The 15,270-nt window shown below is 36.8% G+C and overlaps 1 protein-coding gene across 7 annotated transcripts in view; it reads right to left on the reverse strand.

Annotated features, from left to right (window-relative positions):
- Positions 1-9,026: 9,026 nt before the first annotated feature.
- CAMSAP2 (calmodulin regulated spectrin associated protein family member 2) overlaps positions 9,027-15,270 on the reverse strand; it is a 150,557-nt gene continuing 144,313 nt past the window's right edge. For all 7 annotated transcript variants that reach the window (XM_072648261.1, XM_072648260.1, XM_072648259.1 and 4 more), the window contains 2 exons: positions 12,939-13,057; positions 9,027-12,035 (listed from right to left, as the gene is read on the reverse strand). In XM_072648261.1, the coding sequence (XP_072504362.1) occupies positions 11,730-12,035; positions 12,939-13,057 (425 nt within the window). In that variant the 3' untranslated portion in view covers positions 9,027-11,729. The remainder of the gene's footprint in view (positions 12,036-12,938; positions 13,058-15,270) is intronic.

The raw sequence follows: 15,270 nt of genomic DNA on the forward strand, positions 1-15,270 counted from the left end.
GAGGGAAAGTGAGCATTTGATGATAATGCCAAAGTTGTGAAGGTAGGAGACTGGGAAAATGATGGTTCCTTTAACGAATAGAGACATTTGGTAGAGGGAAAGAATTGGGCAAGAAGATAATGAATTTTGTTTTGAAAATGAAGAATGTTGTTTTCAAGAAACACTTCTGTGCTGGTCTTGCTTTGTATCAGATTACTTCAATTCATTTTGAAACTTTATTTATTTTAGTTTTCAACATTCATTTCCATAAGATTTTGTGTTCCAAATTTTCTCCCCACTGCTCCCCTTCCCTACCCCAAGACACCATGCATCCTGATTACTCCTTCCCCTAATATGCTTTCCCTTCTATCACACCCTTCCCTTCCCTTATCCCCATCTTCTCTCTTTTCTTGTAGGTACCCCATTATCTGTATTTATTTCCCACTTGCATGCAAAAACAATTCTCAACATTCATTCCTAAAACTTTGAGCTCCAATTTCTTTCCCTCCCTCCCTCCTATCCCCACTGAGAAGGCAAACAATTCAATACAGGCCATACATGTGTGGTCATGCAAAAGACTTCCATAATAGTCATGTTGTGAAAAACTATATTTCTCTCCATTCTAGCCTGCCCCCAATTTATTCTACTCTCTCTTTTGACTTTGTCCCCCTCCCAAAGTGTTTACTTCTAATTATTCCCTCCTCCCATTTTCCTTCCCTTCTATCATCCCCTCACACCTCATTTAACCCCTTCCTCCCTACTTTCCTGTAGTGTAAGATAGATTTTCATACCAAATTGAGTGTGCATGCTATTCTCTCTTAAGCCAAATGTGATGAGAGTAAGCCTTGCTTTCCCCCTCTTAACTCCCTGCCTTTTTCCCTCCATTGAAAAAGTTTTTTCTTGCCTCTTTTATGAGATACTGTGCCCTATTCCATTTCTCCCTTTCTCTTCCCAATATACTCCTTTCTCACCCTTTAATTTTAATTTTTTAGATATCATCCCTTCCTATTCAACTTACCATGTGCCCTCTGTCTATATATATATATATATATATATACACACACACACACACACACACACATATATATATATATATATATGTATGTATGTATGTATGTATAATCCCTCCAACTACCCAAATACTGAGAAAAGTTTCAAGAGTTACAAATATTATCTTTCCATGTAGGAATGGAAACAGTTCAACTTTAGTAAGTCCCTTATGATTTCTCTTTCCTGTTTACCCTTTAATGCTTCTCTTGATTCTTATGTTTGAAAGTCTAATTTTCTTTTCAGCTCTGGTCTTTTCATCAAGAATGCTTGAAAGTCCTCTATTTTATTGAATGACCATTTTTTCCCCTGAAGTATTATACTCAGTTTTGCTGGGTAGGTGATTCTTGGTTTTAATCCTACTTCCTTTGACTTCTGGAGTATCATATTCCAAGCCCTTTGATCCCTTAATATAGAAGCTGCTAAATCGTGTGTTATCCTGATTGTATTTCCACAAGATTCGAATTGTTTCTTTCTGGCTGCCTGCAATATTTTCTCCTTGACCTGGGAACTCTGGAATTTGGCTACAATATTCCTAGGAGTTTTTTTTTTTTCAGACCTCTTTCAGGAGGTGATCAGTGGATTCTTTGAATATTTATTTTGCCCTCTGGTTCTAGAATATCAGGGCAATTTTCCTTGATAATTTCATGAAAAATGATGTCTAGGCTCTTTTTTTGGTCATGGTTTTCAGGTAGTCCCATAATTTTTAAATTGTCTCTCCTGGATCTATTTTCCAAGTTAGTTGTTTTGCCAATGAGATATTTCAAATTATTCCCTATTTTTTTCCTTCTTTTGGTTTTGTTTTATAATTTCTTGATTTCTCATAAAGTCATTAGCTTCCATCTGCTCCATTCTAATTTTTAAAGAACTATTATCTTCAGTGAGCTTTTGAACCTCCTTTTCCATTTGGCTTTTTGAACCTCTTTTCTCAACTGAGTTAGCCTATTTTTTGGAGTCTCCTTTAGCAGGCTGTTGACTCACTTCTCATGATTTTCTTACATCACTCTCATTTCTCTTCCCAATTTTTCCTCCACCTCTCTAACTTGATTGTCAAAGTCCTTTTTGAGCTCTTCCATGGCCTGAGACCACTGCAAATTTATTTTGGAGGTTTTAGATACAGAAACCTTGACTTTTAGGTCTTCCTCTGATGGTATGCATTGTTCTTCCTTATCTGAAAGGATGGAAGAAAACACCTGTTCACCAAGAAAGTCACCTTCTATAGTCTTATTTGTTTTCCTTTTGTAGGCATTTCCCCAACCAGTTACTTGACTTTTGAGTCCTTTGTCAAGTGAAGGATATACTCTGGGGACCTGTAAGTTCTCAGTTCCTCCAAGGTGGCACAATCAAGGGAGAGGAGTTTACTCCTCTCCTGGCCTGCACTCTGGTCTGGAAGCAACCAAAAGCTTTTCTGCCCAGGATCTGTGAGTAGAATTCCCTGTCCAGAGCCTCCACCAGCTCCACCAGCCAGTGCTCCTCTTCACCCCAGGGCTGCCATTCAGGGCTGAGATGCAGATCAGCAGCTCAATACCCCAGGGTCTTTAGGCTGAGGGCTCCAAAAATGGACATTGCATCTGCTCCCTTCTCACCCAGGTGAAAGAGCTTTGTTACTGTCCTTTGACATTTGTGGGTTGAGAAATCTGGGAATCACAGTTGCTGCCCATGATTCTGTGATTTGAAGCCTGCTCTGGTCCTGTCCCTGCTACACTGTGTGGCCAAGGCTGGGCTGCGCTCTGCTTCAAGACTGGCGTGAGAGACCTTTCCTGTTGGCCTTCCCGGCTGCCTTACTATCATTTTGTGGTTTTTGCTGCTATAGAATTTGTTTAGCCATTTTTTACAGGTATATTATGGGCTATAGGAGGAGAGCTACAGCAGGTCCGTCTTTCTATTCTGCCATCTTGGCTCTACCTCCAAAGTTTTTTAAATGATACAAAATGCAAACCCTGAATAAATTTTTAGAAAAAGTATTTTGAAAAATAATCTCAAATGGACAAAACTGCAGGTTGTTCTCAAATTCAAGAAAGTGTTGGAGGTAATAAATAAAATGATCTTGATATTCAAATATTATTTTGTCAAATTCTGTAAAGTATCCCTTTGATAATTTCATTGGTAAAGCATTAAAACTATAACTCAGGAGGTATAATTTTTGTTATACCTCCATTGAGATAGCTGCACTGAATATTTCTCCAGTTATTTCTTTTGACCACTTTGTAACTGAATCTATACAGGGATTGATCTCCATATGCTTAACGCATTTTGAAGCTATTTGGAATGGAATTATTTTTTCTGTTACTGTCCCGTGTTGTACACGGGATGTATCATCATTATTACATTAAAATGTCATTGATTTTTAAGGGTTTATTTTGTAGCTAATAAAACTGCCATTTTTCTGGTTTTTTTTCCTAAAGAAGATTTCTTTCCTTCATTGTCTTGTTTTATCTTCCTTTTCTGCCTATTCTAGATGTTCATTTGTCAATTTATGGCCCTTAATCTTTCTCTCTGTATTTCTCATGGAATTAAAGCTTCTAAGCTCCATTCACTAAAATTTTTTTTATTCAATGCCTTATAGATTTTGCCCAATGAGCTCCCTTTTCTCATTCTTAGAAACATGTTTGTGTATGTGATAGAGGGGATATTGCCCAGTGGTAGAAATTTTTATTTGTCCTTGATTGTACAGTTCATTTGTCCTTTGTCTTGCCCCATGGCCAGTTTTTCCCCATTTGCCATTAAATTCTCTCTCTGGGACTCCATGGGAGGGTCCATGCCTTGACTTGGTGTTGCCCCTGGGAGTTCTGATTTGTCCTGAGACAGAATGAGTGGTCTCTGTGAACACTAAATATTCATTATACCCATTTTAAGGTCCCCATTACCTTTTATAGAAGATCACTTTCCCAGGGGAATATTTGTCAATGGCACTTCCCCCCATTACTGAAATGAGATTCCCCTTTGCTTTCCCTTTGTTTCAATCCCTCTTTTTGCCTCTGTGTACACTCTCCTGTAGGTTCTCTTCTTCCTACAAGACTTATTTCCTCTGTATTGTTAAACCTTTGAATGGATTACAACACATATTTTCCTGTATTTTCTTTCTCCCTCTCATTCTGTAATTAAGTTCCATAAAAAAATTGATTCACCTGTAGACAGCGATATGAGGTTAGTCAATGATATGTCAAGTCTGTCTCTCCAAAACCACTTCTTTTGACTTCTGCTTTCACTTGTTTTCTTGTGTAGTTTTATAAAGAAAAATCTTAATCATTTGTTTTGTTGTCTTTGATGGCTGTATTTTTTTTTTTTAAACTTCTTGTATTTTTATTGTCTGTAGTTTTGGAAAAGCAAATAATTTGTTCAGGTCTGATTTTCTTTCTGAGAATGTCTTTTTAATTTAATGTCCATCTTTTTTCATTAATGGTTAGGCTCTGGTCAACATGGTTGTATCTTGAGAGGTCTTGAGGTGATTTACTTTTTGGAGCACATTATTCTATTCCCTCCTGTGGTTGCTAGTGGGTGCAGAATAGTCTTGTTATCCAAATTTCCTTACATTTATATTTCAGTATTTCTCCTGGTCATTTTAAGAATTTGTTGTCATTGGAATTGTTAAATTTAACAACTATATTTTCTGGAGTTTGCAAAATAATGTTTGTTTGCTTGTTTCCTCCTCTCTAGAGGTGCTATCTCTGAGTTCTTTGACTGGAAACTTGTTTTCTATGTTCAGAAGGTCTGGGCAGTTTTCTCGTATAGTATTATTTCTTGTATTACAGTATTCAGGTTTTTTGATTTGCTTTCTTCTGGGAGATTTATAATCCCAAAATTATCTCTATGCATCTTCTGAAGAACAATGTTTTATTTGCATATGTTATGTTTTAAGTATTTTGTGGGAGTTTTTTTTTTGCTTCTTTTCTTCCAGACTGTCCTTTACTTCCATGTATTTACACTTCCAATCAGTTATTTCTCCTTTTGTTTCTTTGGTAAGATACTGTAGATTCAAGTTTTTCTATTCTAAGAATTCTTTCTGCTGTGTAAGACATAAATTCTGCTTTTACAATTCTTATTTCTTTCTTAAAAGCAATCAGTTACATCATTCCATGGTTCCATGCTTTTTTGAGAATCCACAGGGTCCTTTGCCTTAACAGGTCTTCATTTTTTTCTTTTAATATTCATTCATAGAGGTCTGACCCTCACTTGGCTGATCTAGAGGTCATATTTTCTTATGTTATTATTTTCTGTTGATTTATCTGCTATGTTCATGGTGTCTGGTATTTCTTCCTCTTGAGATCTTGGGTAATTTCAATCTTTCTTTTCCTATATTCCCTATTGGGGCAGCTAGGGGGTGCACTGGATAAGGCACCAGTGCAGGAGTCAGGAGGACCTGAGTTCAAATCTCACCTCAGACACTTGACACTCACTAGCTGTGTGACCTTGGGCAAGTCAATTAACCCCAATTGACTCATGCTGTGTCATCTCCAGTCATCCTGATAAATATCTGGTCACTGGATTCAGATGGCTCTGGAGAAGTGAGGCTGGTGACATGCATAGCCCTCCCTCCCTCAAAACATAGTCAAGTGCAAGTCATGTCATCATTTCTCTGATGGCATGGTCTTCTTCAGCAAGGAAGGACAAACACATACACACACACACACACACACATTCCGTATTACTCACTTTTGGATTTCTTCCCCTTTGAGGTGAGGTTTCCCTGGAGGATAGACCTCAAAGTTGTCTTAGCTTTTTCCCAAGCTGGACAATTCACAAGCTTCTGTCTCTGCCCTCAGTGACTTTTGGGGGACAAAACTGGTCCCAGCTTCATGTTGGGCACTTTCATTCGGGAATCATGCACACTCCAGTGTCCTGCTTCAGTTCCTTCAGGTCTTCAGTTTTGTTACATCATGGAACTCTGTAGTCCCAGACAGAACAAGCTTCTGCCTTCTGATTTTCTAAAGCACTGGAAAGTGGGTAAGGGTGGAGTTGAGTTCTTTCTTGAGCCTATGCATTGGCTTGTGCAGCCCTGCCTATGTGTGTTAGGGATAGAGAATAACCTTCTTTACTGTTACTTTGAATTTTTATCTTCTTAAGGTTTGAATATCTTCAGACTCAAGATGGCTGGAATTACTTTTCTCTCTCATGCATAATTCCTATTTTGGAAAAGTGTTGAGAGGTTGTGGAAATCAGAGAAAATGTCAAGTTCTCTATGTGCTGATCATGTGACTCTTAAGTTCCTCAATATTAATTTTAAAAGGAAAAAATTGTGGTCATACCAATGCACTGATATCATTATTATTTCCTATCTGGAAACCCATAAAACTTGCTAATTTGCAAAAACTATAATGAGTTTGTCACAGGGCAGGGGAGTTTCAAAACCGGACATGAAAATCTGAGTTAGTTATCCACATAGGAAAGCTAGTTGAAGTTTTGAAAGTGAATGGATTTCAAAGAGATCAAATATAAAGGAAAAATATTTATAGCAGCTCTTTTTATGGTGGCAAAAAAAAAAAAGGAAATTGAGGAGAAATGTCCATCAGTTGGGAAATGACTAAACAAATTGTGGTATATGATTGTGAGGGAGTACTACTGTGCTGTAAGAAATAACAAAGGGGATGACTTCAGAAAAACCTAGGAAGACTTCCATAAGTTGATGCAAAGAGAAGTGAACAGAACTAGAACACTACACAGTAACAGTAATATTGTACAATAATGAATACTCTGATCAGTACAATGATTTATGACAATTCCAAAAATGCTATCCACCTCCAGAGAGAAAACTGATTAACAAGTGCAGACTGAAGGTTTTTCTTTTGCTTTATCTTGTCTTTTTTTGGGAGGAGGAGGGGAACATGGCTAACATGAAAATGTTTTGCATGACTTCATTTTTTTTTTGCCTTCTCAGTGAGTGGGGGAGAATGTGAAAGAGAATTTGAAACAAAATAAAATTTAAATAAAAAAAAAGTCAATCATTTCTCTCAAATAGAAAACAGAGAACATGGAAGCCATCTGAGAAAAGAGCCTTGGGAAATAGGGGTGGGAAAGAGGAAAAGTACTCAGAAGAATCCTAAGAACTGAGGAAGACAATAAAATAGGGCTTGAGCCACACATACTTGAGTTTGACTTGAGATCCCTGAATCTGGGGTTCAGGCTTTTTTGTGCCTCATTTTTCCTATTTAATTTCCTAAGTGAGAATTCCAATGTAACTTGAGTTGAAGGGTCAGTTATGTCTCTCATGGTTTTATGGATCATGCCTCTTTTGCAATAAGATGGGAAGAAATTTCAAAACCAAAACTGGGCTGAGAGAATGGTGGGACCTACCTACCTCAGAAAAAGGGTGATGTGGGATATATGAAAGCTTTAAGATTACATGTTTAGTAAAGTTTGTATTCATATAATGCCTCTGCCTTTAAAGCGCAGACACACACACACACACACACACACACACACATACACACACACCATTTTATGTATTTTTTTTTGACTGGACCTGAGTTCATGGCATGTAGGAAATTCTCAATGAGCAAATTCCTCTAACAATTCAGATGGCCCTTTCTCCATAACTTAGTCTTGACTTGACAAGCTTCCTGGAGTACTAAGAGTTATCCTTGGCTGCTCACTCTGCTGCAATCTGTATCTCCAATCACTTGCAAATTTTGCTCATTCTACTTCCGTACTATCTCTCATCTCCATATCCCTAATCTGCTCACAGTTACCAACTCTGGTCCTATCAGGAGCCTCAAGTCTCTCGTCCTACCATAGTCACAAACGTGATTTTCTTCAAGCACAGCTCTAGCAATAACTAAAAACTTCAGTGGTTTCCAACCGCCTTTAGGATCAAACAAGAACACTAAAAGCCAACTTACTTTTCCAGCCTTATACATTCCATCATTCACTGTTACAAACTCTCTGGTCCAGCCAAATTGGCCACTCTGTTATTCCTCCAACCAATCAATATTCCACCACCTCCATCTCTGTCCCTTTGCTCTGGCTGTCCCCTTTATTTTAAACACACTCTCCTAAAATATATACTACTTACAATCTCTAGATTCCTTCAGGGCTCAGTTCAAGTCTCACTTTCTGTATGAGGCCTTTCCTCTTCCCACCTGCTATTCCATTTCTTTCTCCTCACCAATCACCAATCTAAGTACAAAAGACAACACAAAATTAATACAAGATAATTTGGTGGTGGAGGGAGGGGAATGAATGGAGAAATCAGGAAAAGATCTTTTGTTTCCTTCAAATAGAATTTAAGCCCATTGAAGGCAAGGGTTATTTCATGCCAGTTTTCCTAGCACAGACACAGCTTGGCACAGAGTTAAGTGCTTGGTAGCTGCTTGTGTTTAGGGAGACGCACACCACTCTGGAGTTGGATGGCTCAGCTTTTACTTTTTGATCACTGTTATTTGCTCCCTGCATGACCCTGGGCAAAAATCACATTACCTGTTTTTGAGTCCTTTGTCTCTTCATCTTTAAAGCAAAGGGGCTAAAATAAGAGTAAACTCTCAGATCTCCAGACTATATAAAACCAATGACCTGAAGGATAAAATTATGTACTAAAGATGTTTAAAACTGTGACTAGAAGTCCTTATAATTCACAAGACTTGAATCAGAAAAACTGACTATAAGATTGTGGGATAAACATTCCAAGAACCAGTTTTCCTTGGCTGGTAGATGTACTCTGGAATAGATCTGATACCCTGATTATCTGTCAAGGTCGTAAGTTTTAATTCTGTCACTATTTCATCTAAGATCACAGCTAATGGAAATAGACTATGGAAAAGTGAACATAATAACAGAAGACCTGAACATTTTATATGGCATTGTTCAAATTAAGTCAAACTACTCCAATATACATTTACACTACTAAGAGATATTCCTTATGAAGAATTTGAATACTTAGGCTTTAAGTATATATGATCATGAAGGAAACATAAAATTCACTTTTTTGAGCAAACTGATTTGCAAAAATGTAAAAATTCTAGTCACAGAAAGGATACCCCTCCCTTTTTTAAACTAGAGTCAGATAATGAATTTGGTGCCATGCTTTTATTCAAATGAAAGGGGGAAAAATACACTATACCAGGAAATGAACAATATGACAATATTTTACAGCACAGCATCTGAAAAAAAGTTGGAAATAATGCTCCAAGTGGATAGATAAGCACACCATACACTGTACATTGCTCAACAGTACCCACAAAACCATAATTAAATTACCTGATTTTGGCTTTAAACAGCCAAACAAGAAAAGCTGTAACAGTCAGATGTACTAAAATCAAAGCCCAAACAAACCAAGAGGAACTGAAAATTTTCCAAAGCTGCAATAACAGTTAGAATTGGATGCTTTTGCATTGGTAACTAAGAAAATTATTTGGCAGATTTAACCATACCATAGTCATAGTAGTAATTTGACCTATGCTGATGATGTGTGTTCCAATAAGGTCAATGACAAATCTGGATCTTTACAAAAAAGCATTATTTTCCTTTAAAAGAAAAAAAACTTATTTTCACATGGCTCCAAGTAAAGCCATACTGTAATTAGAAAATTTGCAGTCTTAAAAAGGAAAAGCCCCAAACTCTTCCTGTATCAATAAAGTAAAATTTTAAGCTGAGAGCAATGAACTTGTGAAAATATTCACATTCTGCCTTTAGACACTGCACAAGTTACAGTTCAACTGTCAGACAACTAGACTCCAGGATACACTGCATCACATATGATATCAATTATTTGAAGGGCTCCTTCTAAAACTAAGCATCAAATTTCTTCTTTAGAAAATACTTAAGCAAATTTATAAGGAGACTGAATCATTTATCAATTGCAAAAAGCAAATGTAATAATTAATTTCTTAATTCTCAATAAATGATCTCTTATATTTACCATATTCTGATTTAAATTTTTTTTACTATGATCTTTCTGAACTGTTTATTTAAAATCACTTCATTTTAATAATGGACATTGTTGTCTAACAGGCAAAATGTGCAACCATCCCCCATCTTTTTAATATTTATATATTATATACACAATATTGTATATGCTTAAAATACGAGTTACATATCCTGGTCTCTTACATGCAAACAGTAGATCACAAGTAGTTTTAAGCTACACATACATTTTGCACAGATATTGGAAATTCTATGGATTTTTTTTTTTACAGTTTTAACAAATATACATAAATATAAGAACATAAATTACAGTAAAATATTGACAGCACTTCTGAGAAAATGTTGATAACTCAGATGCATTGATGCCTAAGGCCTTATAATAATTAAAAAAGTATGGTTCAAGGACATCTCATTCCTATCTTTTTTTTTACTAAGTAAATAAAGTACATCATATGCAACATTATTCTTTAAGCAACTCAACGAGAGAAATGTTTCTTTTCAGTCTCTACTTCTCTTGAAAGAAAATGCACGATGCCTCACTAATGGCACAATCCTCCCCACCTTTCTCTCAGTTTGACACATTTGTCACAACACTGAACATGACAGGTTCACATAATCATTCAAGTCCTTTCCTGAGAATAAATTTTTTTCCCCAACTAACGCTCTGGTAGGCATTGTTAAAGAAACCAAAGATCCTAGAGAGGAGCGTTTCAAGTTTGTACTTCATCTAAATAATTCTATTTGCAAAGAATTTAAAATGGAAGAATGTCCAAGCTAAGCAAAGATAAAATAGAATTAGACATTGTTTTGAAATAAAAACGCAGCCCTTTGTACATATTGTTTAAAAAGATTTCTAAATATAGTTTTTATACTGCTTATAAATATAATGAAAAAAGCTCTTGAAACCAACAGACGGCCAGACATCTTTCTTCATAGGGAAAGATTATTCTCAAAATGTCATTCATTTCTGCAAGATTATAAAGTGATTTGCTTTACAAGTGAGACAGAGAGTCTTTTTGTTAAAAGAAAATATATACATCATTCTGAGTTGGGCAGAGCTGAAGTGGACACAGAATACATAGATTTAATTCTTTACAATTACTTACCTAACCCCAGAAAAGACAAACCTTAGCAGCTCTATAAAAACACATCCTCCTTTTTCTAAAGAAATGTTAATACTTGTGTGAATAATAAATACAGACTGTAAATACTTAGTGTAACAGCTTTTGAAACTGCTTTGACGTCATTAAAATTTGAGGGATTTTTTGCAAAACAAAATCTAGTGTTTTTTATGCAGCATCATTAAGAAAGGTGCAAGTTACCTCTTAAGATGTGTTTCATTTAATCTCATAGTCTCCACATACAAACAAAATTCAATGGAGTTTAAGAATAAGACCAAAGTTTCTTTAGTAGAGGAAAAATTAGCAAAATAAACCATTTGAAAAATGACAAATACATACATAAAAAGGTAAAAAATGTAACAGAAACACAAAAATCCATAATTTCAACCATATTTTCAACCTTAAGTTCAGCTACTACAGAAGAACATTCAGTGCTTGTATATCAAAACTTATCTCGTGCAGCTGTCCCCTCTATTACTACATACACATCTCCAAATGTGAATCAGTACATTCCCATTATCACTTGAACTTATCACCAAAGCGACAATCTTCTCAACTCCCAAATACTGTGGTTTACATTCCAGTTGTGCATGACATCACCAAAGCTTAGTGTCCAGTTTTAAGTAATAAAAGTCTTGTTGGCAACCAAAAACTTATCTTTGATAGGCAAGAAAGATGAAGTGCAAATAGATCACAAGTGTTCTGAAGCAATAGTTTCCCCAACTACTATGCCTTAGTGGTTAAAAGTTTCTTAGGTGTTACTGGTCTCTTTGACTGCCACAAATGACTGTGAATTGTAATTGCATCCACACTGGCAGACATGGTCTTAGCAGGTATGTGGCTAAATTGCTTTCTGTCAGAGTTATATTTATAAAGCCCTTCTATCATTTTTTTGGTGATAGATTTAGGGCCAATCCCAGCCAGTTTATTGATGTCTTCTGTTTCTGGGCAGTAGGTATATAAAGACCTAAACTGGCAGCCTGAATCCCGGAACAAGATTAAGAAGTTGTTGGCATCGGACTTCTCCATTTCCTTTAGAAGGAAAAAAAAACAACAACATGTGTTTGCTGAGTAAACATAGCTATGTTCTGAGTCAGTATTTACACTCTAAAAAATACCTAGTACAAATAAGGCCTACTTGTAAAACAGACAAAGCTGAATACATCATGTAAAATTTGAAATAAACACTAATTAGAGACATGGATACTTTAAATGAAAAATCCTAAAACTTCTATTTGTTCTATGTAAATATTACAATTTCACAGGACATTTTGAATCATTTCTTTCCTTTGCTACTAACCTTTCCCTCCTTATAGTTTGCTATACCTTAATTTCAGAAGAGAAAGTTATATTGCCTATAAGACATTTTGAATGCTTGGGCTTTAATCCTGCAAGAAAATCTGCAGTTCTGTCGGTGTAGATGTTCTTTTCCCTGACATACCTTGAAAAGACAGTCTTCATGGATTACTATGGGCCCCAAAGCCTATCCCTTGGGGCCAAACCTTCTGTTGGTGAGCTCCTCTAAACTCAGCTGGGTTGGTCCTTCAGAAGACACATGCATCTTCTACTTTTCCAGAATTTCATTATAACTTAACGATGATTCAGTTTTGTAAGTAAGATGTACAACTATACATTCTTCACAGCTGCCTTTGAAATAATAATTCCCATGTTTGTAAAGCACCTGCCACATATCATGTCACATGATGCTCAGAACACATCTGGGGTTGGTGCCCCCATTTGGAGGCAGAAAGAGGCTCAGTGCATGGCCCAGAATGTGCTGGGAGCAGGAGCTGAACTCTTCCTGATTCCAGTCCCAGGTTCTCTCCACTACGCCATCTGACTGCTTCTGATTCTAAGAGGACTTACTCTAATAAAGTCTTCTATAATTTCATCATCACTTTAAAAAGAATCATTGTAATTAAGAACATAGCTTACCTCTAGTATTTTTTTCTTCTGACCTTCATTTACTTTTCCAGCCAAGCAGCAATGAGCTAGTGCATTTTGTATTATATGCTTATTGGATTTTGCACTGGGCTCTTTGAAGAGCTTTGGTCCTATGGAAAAGATTTTTTAAAAAATTTAAAAATCTCCAGTATTTACTGTATTGTTTATATTTGTCATATTTTCTAAGTTCAGTAATACGTTAAAACATCACAATTATTTCAAACTTGCCACAATCACTGGACATACACATCATTTTCCTTTTTTTCAAATATAAGTGAAATAATTATTGTTTTCCATTATTTCAAAAAAATTTCAAGGGTTTCAGAGGCCATTCAGCACAGTTTATCCCTGGCGTAAGAATTTCTTTCATAGCCCATCTGATGGGTCCCTTAGCCTCTGTCTGACAGGTTCTGGAAAAAAGGAGCTCCCTACCCTTACAAAACAAACCATTCCAGCATGGTACAGCACTAGGAATTATAACATTTTCCCTTAAATTAAATTCAAATTTGTCAATTGTAATTTTCACTGTTTGTGTTCATAGTTCTCTCTTTCAGGACCAAGCAAAACAAGTGTATTTTTTCACCTGCGTACTAGCCTTTTAAATACTGGAGGCCAACGAGCATGTTTACCTCCCCATTCACCTAAGCCTGCTTTTTCCAGGCTAAACAACCCTAATTCCTTTAATTTATTCTTCTAAACAACAGACACATAGCTCTTTATAATATGCTAAATGCTTGCCCCTGGGCATTTTCCAGATTATCGATGTCCTGCCTAAATCATGGCACCTAGAACGAAACACAATATTCTTATTCCAGATGTGATCTGACAATGGCAAAGCACAGAGGGATCTTCACTTTTCAAGTCCTAGAGGGCACTGTGCCTCTCTTACAAAGATAAGTCTTCTAACAAGCCTAAGAGTTGAATTAGCTTTTTTGACTGTCATATCACACTGCTGACTAAAATTAGGTGCACAGGCTACTAAAACTCCAGATCTTTTTAGATTAACTGACATTTAGCCATGCCTCTCTCAACTTGAAATTATAAAGCTGACTTTTTGAACTCAGTATAAAATTTTACATTTATCTAAATTAATTTCATCTTACCACAAATGGTCCTATTATTCTAGCCTGTCAAGATCTTTGTCAAGTCAACAATCATTCATTAAGTACCACTGTGGGCTAGGCACTGTGCTAAGCACAGGAGATACAAACAAAGGGGAAAAACAGTCCTTTACCTCAACAAACTCACAATCTAAAGGAGGAAGTAACATGCAAATAACTGTGCACAAACAAGAGCAATTTGGAGATAATCTGAAAGAAAAGGCCCTACTATTAAGCAGGACTGGGAAAGGGTTCCAGGATACTGGGGGCAGAGTATGAAGCAAGAGAAAGTTACAATTGGAGGGGAAAGTCAGTAAAAATGTAGTCAGGAGACAGAGCTTCTTGTTCGAGAACAGAAAGGAAGCTGGCATCACTGCTCTGAAGGAAGTAATGTGAAAGGTAGGAAGGGGCCAAGTTATAAAGGTCTTTAAAAGTCAAACAGGAGATTTTATATTTAATCCTGAAAATGGGGAGCCACTGGAGCTTTCTAAGTATGGAACTGACATAGTCACACCTGAGAGCTTTAGGAAGATAACCGATAGCTGAATGGAAAAGAGACTGGAGGTACCTGAGGGCAAGGAGACCAACCAGAAGCCTACTACCAACAATCTAAGAGTGAGGTAATAAGGGTCTATACCAGAGTAACAGCAGTGTCAGAGGACAAGAGGGCACATATGGGAGATGTTACAAAGGTGGAATTGACAGGAATTTAAATGATTGGATATGGGGGTCTAGAGAGAGTGAAGGAGGATATCTAAGTTGCAAGCATGGGGCCTTGGAAAGATGGTAATACCCTTGAGAGTAATAGGGAAGTAAGTTATAGACAAGGTAAGTGTTTGAGGGAAAAGATAATAAGTTCACTTTTTGAGATGATGAATTTAAGATGCACATGGGACATCCAGTATGAGAGGTCAAGGAGGCAACTGAGGATGTGAGACCAGGTTAGGAAAGAACCAAATAAACTGAGCATCATTTACACTGGGATAATAATTAAGTCCATGGGAGCTGAAGAGATCAAGTAAAATAATAAAGACAGAAGAAGAAGGCTCAGGACAGAACCTTGGGGGCACCAAGAGTCAACAGTCATGACCTGGATGAAGGTCCAGCAAAACAGACTGAGAAGCATGGTCAGAGGAGAGGTCAGACAAGTAGGAGAAGAATCATGAGGGAGCAAGGGACAAAAACCTGGAGAGAAGAGGGAGATCAACAATGCCAAAAGATGC

The sequence above is a fragment of the Notamacropus eugenii genome, chromosome 2 (assembly GCF_028372415.1).
Source record: "Notamacropus eugenii isolate mMacEug1 chromosome 2, mMacEug1.pri_v2, whole genome shotgun sequence".
NCBI lineage: Eukaryota > Metazoa > Chordata > Mammalia > Diprotodontia > Macropodidae > Notamacropus > Notamacropus eugenii.